At 41.9% G+C, this 14,859-nt stretch overlaps 1 protein-coding gene across 1 annotated transcript; it reads left to right on the top strand.

Annotated features, from left to right (window-relative positions):
* Window positions 1-12,698: 12,698 nt before the first annotated feature.
* LOC122224324 (cationic amino acid transporter 3-like) lies at window positions 12,699-14,440 on the top strand. Its single transcript, XM_042945991.1, has one exon. The coding sequence runs from the start codon at window positions 12,700-12,702 to the stop codon at window positions 14,401-14,403; it is 1,704 nt and encodes a 567-aa protein (XP_042801925.1). The 5' UTR covers window position 12,699; the 3' UTR covers window positions 14,404-14,440.
* Window positions 14,441-14,859: the final 419 nt, after the last annotated feature.

Raw genomic sequence — 14,859 nt, 5'->3', positions numbered from 1 at the left:
ACAGGGAGCTGCTGGGGTGGGGGATGTTTCTAATCTTGTTTAAAGGACTGCTGAGTGGGCTCTTTAGCTGGATCTGGGACTTGCCCCAAAGCACCACAGGTTGGGCTCCATCTGGCTCCCCACACTCTCCTCCTGCCAACCAGGACTTCCTCCATAACCAGGACCCTGGAAAGCTTACTCTAATTTCACAACTTTCTGGCAGCAAAGAGTCAAATAACGTCCCATTTAAGTCCTCAGTCCACCTCCTCACCCATGCAGGGCCTCCAGGATTCCAACTAATCCACATCCTTTACCCTGTTCCACCATTCCTCTCACCTGCCTTTGGAGGGCCCCGCCCCCCTGAGGGCCCGCCTCCCCGAAGGCTCGCCTCCCCGAGGACCCGCCTCCCCGAGGGCCCCCTGAGCTCCCACTCCAAGTCCTGACTCTGCTTGGCCAAGCTCCTTTTCTTTCCCTGGTTTTGCTTAAACTTTCTTCTCAGGTGTTATCCTCTGAGGAAGAAAAAGGCCATGGGTAAGTGATTTCTTGTGTTTATAGAATTGGCAAGAAAACTGAGACAGAACCAGAGTGGAAGAAACTGGGCTTGGAGTGCTGCTAGCTGTCAAAGCTCTGGGCAGTTTGAGCAGAGGGTATTTCATGGCTCCAGAGCTAGACTTTGGATTGGGGGGTGCAGGCCAAAGGCCCTGCAAGTTTGGGAAGAGCAGGTAGGATTTCTGGGTTATTCCCTGGCCCTACTCCTCCTTAGTCCTTCCCACCTCTTTCTTTGCATTGCCCTCCTCCCTGGCCTTTCCTTTCTGACCTCGTGCAGAGCTTGCTTTATTCATCTTTGTCTTTCTCACAGGGCCCAGCACATAGTGTGCTTAGACATGTTTTTTGAATGAATGAAGATTCTTCTACCTGGCTTGGCTGCCTCCTTCATGTTTTGCCACACTTTCTCACTGGAGATTCTGAAAGTGTCTGTGTCATATCTTCTTAGGGAGGACATTGCTGTGGACTCTGCTGAATAGCAGGGCCAGTTTCATAAGGTGGTCCATCCACCATCAGAGAGAATTTGAGAGTCTTCTTCCTCTTTGCTTAAGAAATTAGATATCTATTTTTTACAGCTGCTGAAGGTATCTCCCTGCCTCTCTTATCTAATTTACAACAGTTGTGGTGGGGATTGATTATAGGTCAGGTCAGGCTGTAGGAGGAAGAGATTACCAAGTTCCCCTGGGGTGTGGCTGCCTAGTGGTCTTTAAGACACTGGGTCTCCAAGAGGCAGTTTGTTGTTATCTCAAGCATATTTGAAACTCTTTAATTTTAAAGGCCTCGGCAGTCTTAAAATGTTCTCCACCCTTCTCCCCTCCCAACTACCATGTACACTGTGGGATGTACCCCAACACCAGAAGCCCAAGACAGCACTTATCCATGCATGACATCTGTTTTATTGATTATATGTGGCAAATATTTATTTCTAGTTGTCTTTCTCTTGCCTTCCAGCAGTTCTTTTCAATGTCTCTCCATCATAATTTGATACATGTTATGTGTTTCCAGAAGGCAGTTACATTTTAACCTTAAAGAAAAATCATGTGGAAAAACCAGTTTCCTTCACAAAGTATATTCCAAATTGATAAAAGTGATTTTTATGGTACATTCTTTTGCTTTATGCTTGTGCTTTTTTTTTTCTTGTATTATACAAACCACAAGGCCAACTGGAGACCAGAAAGAACTAGGGAAGAGGGATAAAGAGTTTCCCTTAATAAGTGGTTATAGAGGCTAGTTGTTATAGATTATGTTGCCAGAGCTGGGGTGAGGTAGATGGATATTTGTTCAGAAGTCATATTGATCTATATTTGGATAAAAACTCAGGACTTTGAGGCATTATACATCTTTCATATGACTCAGATGGTCTGGTGTCTTTCCTACGACAAAACAAAACAAAACAAAACAAAACAAAAAACAAAACAAAACTGACTTTCCAAGGGAAATGGTGAGTATGTGAGCAGCTACCTAGGGCAATGACAGGAACCAAGCCAAGTCTGGTGAGAGAATACAGACAGAAAGAGACATCCAAGTACTTACATGGAAGGACAGAAGGTTGCATTTAAAGATATGAATGAAGATAACCAGAGAGATAGCCGGCCTTTCTAAACCCCCTTGTGTGTAGCATATTACTTAGTGTGTACATGGTAGAACAAACCATGGGCTCTGACCACACAAAACTGCTAATCTAAAAGTGGATACAGAGTAGAGTGATATATAGGACCACTGGATGGTTTTCTAGATTCTGTGCTTACAAGGAAAGGAAGGATTTGGTTGGAAAAAAAAAAAAGCTGTTTACAAGACTTGGAAAAAATGAGTGTAGATTAGTGCTCATTGTAAACAAAGACAAAGTGTTCATTGTAACTACATTACAGCTTTAGTTTGGAAAATAAGGTGGATAGGCAGATGTGTTTCCTTCTGCTGTTTATTCCTCAGGATTTTTTGTATTATTTTTATATTCAGATAATCTTATTTAGTTAACATACCGTACAATATTGGTTTCAGGAGTAGAATTCAGTGATTTTTCCCTTACATATAACACCCAGTGCTCATCACAGCAAGTGCCCTCCTTAATACCCATCACCCTTCTAGCCCATCTCCCAACTACCTCCCTCCATCAACCCCCAGTTTGTTCTCTATCATTAAGAGTCTCTTGTGATGTTTTCCTCTCTCCTCTTCCACCCCATATGTTCATCTGTTTTTTCTTATATTCCACATATGAGTGAAATAATATGGTATTTGTCTTTCTCTGACTGACTTATTTCACTTAGCATAATACATTCTAGCTCCATCCACTTCATTTCAAATAGCAAGATGTCATTCTTTTTGATGGCTGTAATATTCCATTATACACACACACACACACACACACACACACACACACACACCACATCTTCGTTACTCATTCAACAGTCAGTGGGCATTTGGGTTCTCTCCATAGATAAGCTATTGTTGATAATGCTGCTATATACATAGGGAGACATGTACCCCTTCGAATCTGTATTTTCATATCCGTTGGGTTAATACCTAATAGTGAAACTTCTAGATCATAGGGTACTTCTATTTTCAGTTTTCTGAGGAACCTCCATAGTGTTCTCCAAAGTGGCTGCACCAGTTAGCATTCCCACCAATAGTGCAAGAGGGCAAGAGGGTTCCCTTTTCTCTGCAGTCTTGCCAACACACACTGTTTCTTGTGTAGTTAATTTTAGCCATCCTGACAGGATGAGGTGGTGTAAGGTGCTCAACATCACTCATCACCAGGGAAATAAAAATCAAAACCACAGTGAGATTCCTGAGGACTTTTATTAGGTGTTCTGTGTTTATAGGATTCAGGGTTGAGAAAATGGAGTAGAGAATCATAAAAGTAAGTAGAGAACACATTTATTTTCACTGTTGACATCAGTGTATCACATCATTTTCTCACTTTTCCCAGCTGTCTTTCTGATTCATGTTTGGGAAATCTCACTTTGATTCTCCCTGGTAGCCTATCTAGTTTTTGAAGACCTCTAGAAGCAGAAGCTCAGGCTTTTCTGATTCGTCAAGCTCATCATCTTGATAGGTGTGGTAGAAATGTTAAGAATTTCTAAAACTGGATTATGACTGAAACTAAACCTGTAAATGTGTCAGATCATGAATGAGGAGCATTGCATTTAACTCTGTCTTCTCTGCAGTTATCCCAGAGGGACTAAGAAATTTGCCTTGTTCACAACCATCCTGGAATGATACTAGATTATGTGGTGTCTATACAGCCTCTAGAGAAGCTCTGGCTATCTGCTTGTTTACCCAAATAATGGTGCAATGATACTAGAGTGGTATGTGCATGAAGCAGTGACTCCAAAGATGTTGTGGGAAAGAAGCAAAAATTTTTTATCCTTCTCTACCCTCTATCTCCCCTGCTTCCCACACATACAAGTGTGTATTTTTTAACATTTATAAATGGTTGGGCAGCCATTATCTTCAGATTGTTTATTGTTGAGAAATTGAATAACTCCTTGGACTTCTCATCTTGATGTAAAAGCTTTCATCCTTTTTGCCCAGAGGAAGTGAGGTTATGAAAGTACTCTATGCCTCTCAGAAATGTGATTTCAGGCTTCCCTTTGGGGCCCTTTCTCTCTTTCCAGCTCTGATCATTTCAGACATTTTTTGACAGTCCTTCCTGAGGCATCTGGGGTTTGGGACTGGATTCATCTATTTAATTCTGCAAGGCTTGTGAGTACCTAATTTACATGGTTCCTGCCCCCTTTCTGAGAGTCTCCCTACACCTGTCTTTGGGGTTCTTAATTTTACCAGGTTCCAGAAAAAGCCCTCTTTATCTCCATGTCAGTTCTTGATTATCCATGATAATGGTGGGGATAACCTACAATAGTGAATTGTACTAAAATGATTTTTGTTTGATTTTTAAGTGATAGGGTCCTGTCTAGAGATAATCCATAAGTGAACAGCTTCAGTGAAAGCAATCCATCATGTTACTCTCCCATGGGTGGCCGTATGGCATCTCTGCTTTGGTGTCTAGAGAGGGTGGCAGATGCAAGAATGCAGATAGTTCAGGGCTCATTGTGTTATCAGAAACTGCAGATCTATTGACAGCTCTGCGAGCTGTCTCCATGCCTTTGTTCAAATCCTGGAGAAGTCCTCTCCTTACTTTGAGAATCCAATATGTAGTTCACAGAACATGAAAATCAGTAGGCAACATGTGAAACTCACGTTTTCCTAGGGTTTCCATCACACCTAGAGTAACAGTCGAATTCCTCACAGTGACTCTCAGATCTTCCGTGAAGGATCTGGCTTCCTGCTTTCTCTTTGTCCTGATCCCTGACTGCTTTCCTCTCGCTCACTCTGTCCTGGCCCCACAGGGCTTGTTATTCCTCAAAAGTAGCCAAGTACCACTTCACACCCATTAGGAGGGCTGCTATTAAAAACAAAACAAAACAAAAACAGAGGCTCACAAGTCTTGGTGAAGATGTAGAGAAGTGGGACACTTATACATTGCCTGTGGGAATGTAAAATGTTGTAGCTGCTGTGGAAAACAATATGATGATTTCTCGATTATGTATACAGTTACTGTATGATCCAGCAACCCAAATTCTTGGCATATATTGCAAGGAATTGAAAGCAGGGACTCAAAAAGACATTGTTACTCACAACAGCTAAAAGGTGAAAGAGCCCACATCCCCATCAGTGGATGGATGAATAAATAAGATGTGGGATATACAGGCAATGGAACACAATTCAGCCTTAAAAAAGAAGGACATTCTGACATATGCTATAACATGGGCTATAACCTTGAAGACTTTATGCTCAGTGAAATAGGCCAGTGACGAAAGGATAATATTGTATGATACCACTTATACAAGGCACATAGTATAGTCAAATTTATAGAGACAGAATGTAGAATGCCGGGTGCCAGGGGCTGCAGGGAGGGAAGAACTGAGAGTTACTGCTTATGGGTGCAGAGTTTCAGCTGAGGAAGATGAACAAGTTCTGGAGATGGATGGTGGTGACAGTTACACAACAGTGTGAAGGTGAGGCTGTCTTGGATCACCCATTTTAAAATAATAAAACCCACTAGAGAACATCCTAACCTTTTCTTGCTTTTCTTTCCTCTGCTGCATTGATTGAAAATCTTACACAATATATATTTATCTTATTTATTTATTTATTTATTTATTTATTTATTTTTAATATGAAATTCTTGTCAAATTTGTTTCCATACAACACCCAGTGCTCATCCCAGCAGGTGCCCTCCTCAATGCCCATCACCCACCTTCCCCTCCCTCCCACCCCCTATCAACCCTCAGTTTATTCTCAGTTTTTAAGAGTCTCTTATGGTTTGGCCTCCTCCCTCTCTATCTTCTTTTTTTTCCTCCCTCTCCCCTATGGTCTTCTGTTAAGTTTCTCAGGATCCACATATGAGTGAAAACATATGGTATCCATCTTTCTCTGTATGACTTATTTATTGTTTGCTTCCTATTGAAGGAATGTAAGCAACTTGAGTGGAGGGATGTTTGCGTTTTTCTTTGCTTTATTTGCAGTGCTAAATAATTGGGGACCACTATATTTGAATAAATAAATGAAAGACTATGATTGGACACAGACTTCTAGATAAAGTACAAAGAGAGAGAGAAAATGGGAAGATTCCATTTTTCATTGGTTTCGTTAACCAATGGTTTTCATTGGTTTTGTTAACCAAGAGTCTTTTACCCTGGGATATGAAACTCAGCCCCAGTGTTCATGGTGGATTTTATTCTGTTTAGCTTTTCATATATATTCTGAATTGTTTCTGCTTTGGAAGTATTGGTTGTGCACCACACATTATTATTTAAAGCTCTTGCCCTGAACACAAAGCTTCTACTCTTGCATTCCTGACTGCCCTCTACCAGAGATGCAGGGCTGCTTGATTTAGGACTTTGTAACTCTGGGGAAGCTCAGCTATCCAAAAAGGCTTATACTGGTTTGTTTGGGAGCCACTGGTTCAGTTGGCTGGAGATTTTATTGTCTGGAAAACTTTTAAGGAGGCTGAGAGAATTTATATACTTTGGGATCAGGAAGGAGTTGTACTTGGATACAAAGGGATTGATATAAACTCTGGAGATGTTGTATTTAATGTCCATTTCTCTGAACTTTTTAGAGCTTGATTTAATTATTTAACAGCCTCAGTGCACTACTCTCAAGTCTTTTTCAAACTTCTAGCAAAGCAACTGGTATCCAAACTCTCTTTGAAGGTATTCAGGAGGAGCCACAAGGCCAACTTCCTGATTGGCAGAAGATTTAACACCCAACCCTGAGAACCAGTATAATTTTCTCACTTGGAAGAATGTTTTGAAAAGGAAACGTCCAGAGTGAGGGCAATAATCTTCTTAGAGACAGAGGAGTGAACACAATGGCCCCCAGGACAAAGGGGAGCGAGTGGTGCTGGTTGAGAAAGGAAGACACCCTTGCAACTTAAGTAGTGTACTGTTGGAATTGACAGAAATTCTTCTTCTTAGTTATTTGGGATAGAACTTTTGTTTTGGAGTTTAGAAGGAGCTCAGAGACTGAGAGTAATATGGGCAGGAGTAAGGAAAGAAAGGGGAGCTGAGGGCATTATAGAATCCATAAAAGCTGACTTCCTTTTCCCTGGATCTTCTCTGCATTTCTTTCAGCATCTCCTTTTGCTAAGCACCTCCTTTGGGAGAGACTGCTTCCTAATTAAACTTAGATTCACAGACCCAGGTCCCTCATTGGGAAATTTCCTCAGGAAATTCTCTTGAAATAGATGATGGTGCATGTTCTAGTGTCCTATCTACACCTTGGTTTGGACCTTTCTTTCTTTGAAAAAGAAAAGTCCTACTTCCTGGAATTTTAAGGTATAGTAGTAAATAAATACATCTATATATTCATTTCCTCTGTCCTAAATGTCTCTTATAGTTGTTTGGCACACTTATGAGCAGATATTTTTCCTGGGTAGTGAGAGTTGGAGATGAGACTGTGGCATCCAGAAGGAGAAGGGATATGGATCCTGGCCCTGCCTCCTAGAAGCTTTTAGGAGAAGCTTTTAGCTTTTAGACTGTAAGGAATTTCAGTGACTCACACAAGGCACCATCAGACAGAAAGGGAAAATCAGTTTCAGCTGTGCATCAGGATGGGCTGTAAGTACTGGTGGGAAGAGGAGGAAAGTTGGAGATGGGCGTCAGTCAGGATGGCTTAGGCAAGGCTTCGTAGATGCAGAGGAAGGCTGTAGAATAGGGTTGAGAAGAGCTGGAGGGTCAATATGGACAGAAAAGAGTGAGGATGGCCTCCATGGCAGGACAGGAAACTTTCCCAGTACCAAGTCTCATCCCACGAAGAGTAAGTCAGGATGTAAGGAGGTGATGAGCCTGAGGGTAGGGGGAGAATTACAGCAGGACTCTGACATTTAGGTCAGAGAGTCTGGACTGAATATAAACTGTTGGACTAATTGCGGATTATTTCACAGGGAAAGGGCATTTCTAAACATGGAGTTTGAGGGTAATGTTTCTCTCTGTGTTGTAATAAGTTGGGTTTGTGGTAGGCTGTCTTAGGATTCCCAATCCATGGGTTTGTTTTGTCTTCTATAAGTTTGGTTGTTCATTTGTTTGTTCTGCCTGCATATGTTGAAGTAAAATAGACATGATTATTTAATTCCCAGATGTTTTTTTTTTTTTCCTGTGGGGTGCTTCTCTGGATCATCATACTTTGTCTTTATCCCACTTTCCCTCATCTTCAGTAAAGGTGGGAAGAACACAAGGGCGACCTTGCACAACAAAGTTGAGGGAAACAGAAATGATCAAAAGCATTAGCCATCTCTAAACCTTCCGTTCAGATGGTCCTCTGGGATTTCTGCTCAGGGCCCATGGATGGACTTCAGAAGAGTGTAGAATATTATTTTGAGGTGACCAACCTCAGAGGGCTCTGTGATTCAACAAATGTGAAGAACCGCTGTCATGTCTTTGTGGGGAGGTAGTTGTCTGGATATGGTTCCTCAGAGGGAGTAAAGAGGTACAAGCATCCTTAGTGCCCAGTAAGAAGCCTTCAGAGACAAGGAGCTGAAGGAGAAAGAGGAATTGGGAAAAGGGAAATGGGTTCAGAGGGAACTGGTGGGAGGGGTGTCCCATCTTCCCTTGTTTTCCACCCTCTTTCTAGCGGGTAGTCTTTCTCTGTATTCTCTATGTCCTGATGATTATAGGATCCAGTTACCCTTCAATTAAAATCTGTTGACTGCCTGCCATTTATCATGCCCTAAACCCTGTACTCTCACATTTTCTCATGTAATTTCTTTGTTAAACCTGTAGTGCAGAGTGGAGTCAACAGCTCCCTCAGTCATGAACTATTAGCCCCATTGCTTCCTGTCAGACCCCTTTACAAAATGTATTTTATTTTCCCCTTTCATTCCTATCTCTATTCTCATTTCCCCTCCTCACAGTGGGGGGTGGGGAGGGTACTTACTTTCCTGTATTTAATAAATGATCTTCCAGTCTATGCTCTACATGTGTATTTAGATACATCCATCCACTCAACAACTACAGTGCTGACTATGTGTGCATTCTTAATTCCACTAAGATTGTGCTTCAGGATGGTGGACCCAGTTAATTTCCCAAGAGCAGTACATTACAGTTTGTATCTTTTCATGGAATTATCATACTGATCCAATAAGGGAAGTAAAGTAAGGTTCCTTATGGATGAGGAAACTGAGGCTTAGAGATATTAAGCAAATTACCCTAGTTTATGTAGTCAAGCACAAGAGCCAGCGCTTATATCCAAAATCTCTCATATAATGTTCAACGCTTTTACCACTGTAGTACGCAGCACTGACTCTTCCAGAAATAAGATGAGGCATCTGCCTCATTATGTATTATTATTATTATTATTATTATTATTATTATTATTATTATTATATTTGAGCCTTAGATATTTGGATGCCTGGTCTAACTCAATAAGCCTAGGACCCCCAAGGGGTTAGCACCAGCATGTAAGAGGGTGTCTAATTAGAGTTCTTAGGGTTTCAAAGTGAATTATGGAATAAAACTGTTTTTATTGTTTCATGAAGACTAGCTAACAGGCTTGAGTTTTAGTGGGTGATTTTGAGGCTAGACATTTATAAAGACTAATTTTCAAAGTTTGGGGACTGTGGATCAGATTTGAATATTAAGTATTAGGTAGAATATATTAAGTACATATTATATGCTAGTTACTGAGCAAAGTACTTTACAGGCATCATTTCACTAAATCCTGACAAAAACTCTATGAGGTATTTACTTTTACTCCCATTTGACTGTTGTGAAAACTAACACACTGAGAGGTGAGCTAATTTGTCCACAGTCACCCAACTATGAGGTTGAGTTTTGACTTGAACCTGAACCATCTACCTGCAGAGCCTTACTCTTGACTACTAAACTGTGCTGCCTTCCTGTGAAGGAAGCTTTACAATATCTTTGCTTTGAAATTGATGATAATTTCTTGTCATTTGGGGTGGTTTAGAGCAGTCATGGGAAGTACATTGCTAGTTGGACAAGAATTCCAGAAGGAGAGGTTATGAAGTTTGAAAGTGTCCCCCAGTTGTCTTCATTATGCCTCCCTGTGTCCCATGAAGTGAGACCTCTGCCTTAGGACATCCTACCTAGATTTTAAGGCCTGAGTATGATGCCTTCAAAAAAGTGGGGATTCTCTAACTGGGCATGGGTGGTTCATTACATATAACCCAAGGCAACCTGATAGTTTCAAGACAAGTGTCCTCAAAAGGAAACAATTCGTTATCACCCTGTGTGAATCATACTTGCCAGGCATTATCTGTGGTCAAAGTTTTATCACAGTTGGTTTTTCTTCCACACTTTACATTTTGCTTGCCTTCTACAGGGAAGATGATACCATTTATATATTTACATTAGCTGGGTTTATAAAGATTGCTTGGCTACAAAGTGTATACTCAAAATCAAGTAGATAAGAATATTTGATTATGTGCTCTTTCAGATTTCTCTTCTCTGTTTATACAATTGTTCAACAAATATTTTTTGTGCACCTAACTCACAGTCTAATGGAGGAGACTGGCAGCTGACCTAAAATGTTGATATATTAGAATAAATGGCACATGGGGTAAGCCGGGTGCTAGGAGACTCATAAGGGTAAGGGTAAGGGCAGCATAAGTGTCAAGGGAGACTTCCTAGGGAAGCAACTTCTGAGCTGGGAACTGAAAGAGAAGTGGGGGTTAGCTATAGGAAGAAAACAAGGGGGCATTAGAGGCAAGGGGATAGGGTCAGTGTAGAATTTCATGGCTGAATGCAGGAACTGGGCAGGAGATGAGGTTGGAGGAATCAGTAACAGGTAAGACTATGAAGGAAGGGCATTGGTGAACCACAAGAGGTTTGGAAGCCTGGGGGTGGGTGGAGACACATCAATCACATTCATTGTGCAGAAAGTTCCATGGGTTAATTGACCTTCCTTATTGGTCAGATGTGTTTGTTGGTACATCATAACATTGGAACTGGTAAATGGCAAATAAGGAATCTAGATGGATTTGTAGATGGAAGTCCAACCAATACCAAGCATACCTTCTGATAATGTATAAAAAATATTTTTCAATTCTGACTTGATTATTCTGTCTTTACAAACCTCTGACAACATTTGCTAAAAATTCTCTCAAAATCAAAGCCTGAGTAGAGAGGAAAGTGAGGGCTGCATGACTTTGTGTTCTCTGTTTTCCACTACTTTTCTGGGGCATTGCTGTGAATTGTTCATCCAAAACTTATTCTCCTTGAGGAGGGGCCATTTGAATAGCAGCAGGGGAGGAGGCGAAAAGAAGAACCACATGTGGTGTACATTAATTAAGAAAATATATTTAGTATAGTCAGACAATGGTTTGTGGGAGTTAAAAATAACTCCTTGTGAAAAATTACTGAGGAGTTACAGTTAGTGTTTTAATACAAGCTCACAGAGCAGGGCAGATTCCAAGGCTGCTGAAAACTGACATCACAGATGGTGCAGTGTGTTTATAGAGCACAGTGAGGCCACTGAGGAGACCATCTGCAGAAATGAGCTCACCTTCTCTCCTAGAAGCCAGAGAGGGAGGAGACAGAGGGAATTGTTTTGGTTGTGAGCTATGAGCTAGGTGACTTATTTCTTTTCTCTCTACCCCTCATACTCTCTTAACTGTGGACATAACATGTGGTAAATTTTTGTTTGGTTGTTTTGGGTGAGGTTTATTGAATGTCAGAATTCACAAAATGGCCTTTCTGTCTCTTCTCCCTTTCATGGACCCTTGGTTGGCTGCTTCATCCATTTCTCCAGTGTTTTCTCACCAGACAGCATGTTTCTCTCTTTCATACTGGTGTTTATGAAGGCCCTGCCCCTTTCTCCCCCTTCATGTCTTCTCACAGCACCCCATGTGGGCCTAAGTGGGTAAAGAAAAGGGTTGGAGTGTATATTTTTTGCCATCAGTACAGCTAAATGAATGATACAGAATGAGGAGAAAGGGGGCCATAATGACGTCTGACATTGGCTAGCTGATTTGGAGGCTAAGGGTTTTAAGATTGGGGGACCAATATTTGTATTTTAAATTCAGATGGTATTTAAAATATGGTTCTATAACTGCAATGAGGCCCTCTCGTCTGTGAATTAATGTGTCATAACTCATGTTCAAGTACCACACAAACATCCATGGTGTGAACTATTACACAATAAATTCAAACCCTGTTGTGTCTTACAGCTTAATTAGTACATGAAGCTACATGAGTTAGTTGAACCCATGTGAGATTACGTCATATGGTGTGTAAAAATGGAAATGTTGGGAAGTATTTTGCAGTTTTTCAGGGGAGAAAGCAGGGTTGACTTTTCTATGATGTCTTTAGTGTCAGTTTCTATATTTGTGCTCAACAAGTGATGTTGGACTTCTGAGCTTTTGTTGCCTGGTTGAACACAATTGTTCAGTATGAATTTATTGTTTATTTAGGCATTATGGAGGGATAACAGACACCAGAAGAAATACAAAACAGCATCTTTGAAGCCTGACCAATGGACTGTGGCAGCCCCAAGTCAACTTAGCTTAATTCAGCCTCACCAAACATGATCCCAGACTGATCCCAGACTACATGGGCTTGATACAGCTGTCTGATCCTAGAATCTTCTTCAATTCCAGCTAGAATGCTGTATCAGATACTTCGCAGATTTTTTCAAAAGCTGGTACACAAAAATATGCCAACAGAGCATGGGATTCAAGTTAACATCCACCTGAGCACTCTGGATTTAGTTGCCCTCGGTGTGGGCCGCACGGTGGGTATAGGTGTGTATGTCCTGGCTGGTGAGGTGGCTAGCAGTCAAGCAGGGCCATCCATTGTGATCTGCTTTTTGGTGGCTGGCCTAACTTCTGTGTTGGCTGGGCTGTGCTATGCAGAGATTAGTGCCCGTACCCAGGTTCCCCATTCTGGCTCTGCATATCTCTACAGCTTTGTCACTATAGGTGAACTCTGGGCTTTCCTCAGTGGCTGGAACCTCATCCTCTCCTTTGTTGCTGATACAGCCATTGTGGCCTGTGCCTGGACCTTAGTTTTTGCCAACCTGTTTGGGAACCAGATCGCTCAGACCCTTAATGAGAACATCTCACCTCATGTTCCCCAAGTACTTGCAGAATATCTAGGCTTCATTGTTGTGGGCCTAATGTTGTTGCTCATCGAATTGCAGACTCTGCCATTTGATACATTTTTCCTGGTTGCCAAAGTGATTACATTGGTGAAACTTTTGGTTCTTGGTTTTTTCATCATCTCTGGCTTCATTAAGGGAGACCTGCAAAACTGGAAGCTCACAGAAGACGACTATGTAAAAGCTGGACTCAATGACACCTCAAGCTTGGGCCCTCTGGGCTCTGGAGGATTTGTGCCATTTGGCTTTGAGGGGATTCTCCGTGGAACAGCTACCTGTTTCTATGCATTTATAGGTTTCAGCATCGTTCTTACAACAGTCAAGAAAGAGCAGAATTCTCAGTGTTCCATCCCCATGGGCATTATGATTTCACTGTTCATCTGCTTTGTGCTGTATTTTGGTGTCTCCTCAGCACTTACGCTTATGGTGCCTTACTATCAGCTTCAACGTGGGAGCACCTTGCCTGAGGCATTTTTCCTTATTGGCTGGGCACCTGCGTACTATGTTGTAGCTTTTGGATTTTTCTGTAGTCTTTCTGCCAGCCTTTTGAGCTTTATGTTCCCCATTCGTCGGTTGATACACATGATGGCAAAAGATGGCCTCCTGTTCCCTGTCCTTGCTAGAGTGCGTACTGGCTCATACTCCCGCATCATGGCTTCTGTGATATTTAGTATTATTGCAGCAAACATGGCATTCTTCTTGGAACTCACTGATCTTGTGGACCTCAGGTCACTTGAGTCTCTGCTAGCTTACTCCCTGGTTGCTCTTTGTGTTCTCATCCTTCGATATCAGCAGAGTGGAGGAAATGAACCAATGGTTCAGGAGGAGAGTGGACTGGCAGCAGAAATGCTAACTCTACAAGGACTACTTTTTCCAGGCAGCTCCTCCCCAACTCCACTCTCTGGCCGGGTTGTCCGTGTTTGCTCCTCACTGCTTGCTCTGCTGCTAATTCTTCTTTGCTTGGTGCTGGCCCAGTGGCCAATTCTGCTTTCTGGAGACCCAGTGTGGATTTCAGTGGTTGTGGTGCTCCTGGTGCTCATCACTGGGCTTACTGGGGTCATCTGGAGACAGCCTCAGAGCTCCAGTTCCCTTCACTTTAAGGTCCCTGCTCTGCCTCTTGTCCCACTACTGAGCATCTTCATGAATGTTTACCTTATGATGCAGATGACAGCTGCCACCTGGGCCCGATTTGGTGTCTGGATGCTGATTGGGTTTGCTATCTATTTCAGCTATGGGATCCAGCACAGCCTGGTCTATTAACCCCACCTAAGTTAAGGCCAAAATCGTAGACCTTGAACTCAGCAGTGCCAGTACATATTCTGTTTGATAAAATAACACCTGAATGCAGTCTGGTCCCTTTGCATAATAGTAGAGAGTATTTTTGAGCACATAGAAAGTTAGGTCTCCCATGGGATGCTGATGTGGGGGAACACTAATAGAGCTCTGTATTTATTGTGGAATGAAGGATGTGGCTTTGCTCTTTCTTCTTTATTATTTCTTACTTGTATATTTGTTAATTATGTCTATAGTTGTTTACTGGCTTTTAAAAAAATATTTAAAAAACTAGGGGTGCCTGGGTCTCTCAGTCAGTTAAGCATCCAACTTTCATTCAGGTCATAATCTCACAGTCCGTGAGTTTGAGCCCCATGTCAGGTCTGTGCTGACAGCTCAGAGCCTGGAGCCTGCTTCAGATTCTGTGTCTCCCTCTCTCTCTGA

This window comes from Panthera leo, chromosome B4 (assembly GCF_018350215.1).
Source record: "Panthera leo isolate Ple1 chromosome B4, P.leo_Ple1_pat1.1, whole genome shotgun sequence".
NCBI lineage: Eukaryota > Metazoa > Chordata > Mammalia > Carnivora > Felidae > Panthera > Panthera leo.
Note: the sequence above shows the minus strand (reverse complement) of the source record. Positions and strands in the feature narration are given on the sequence as shown.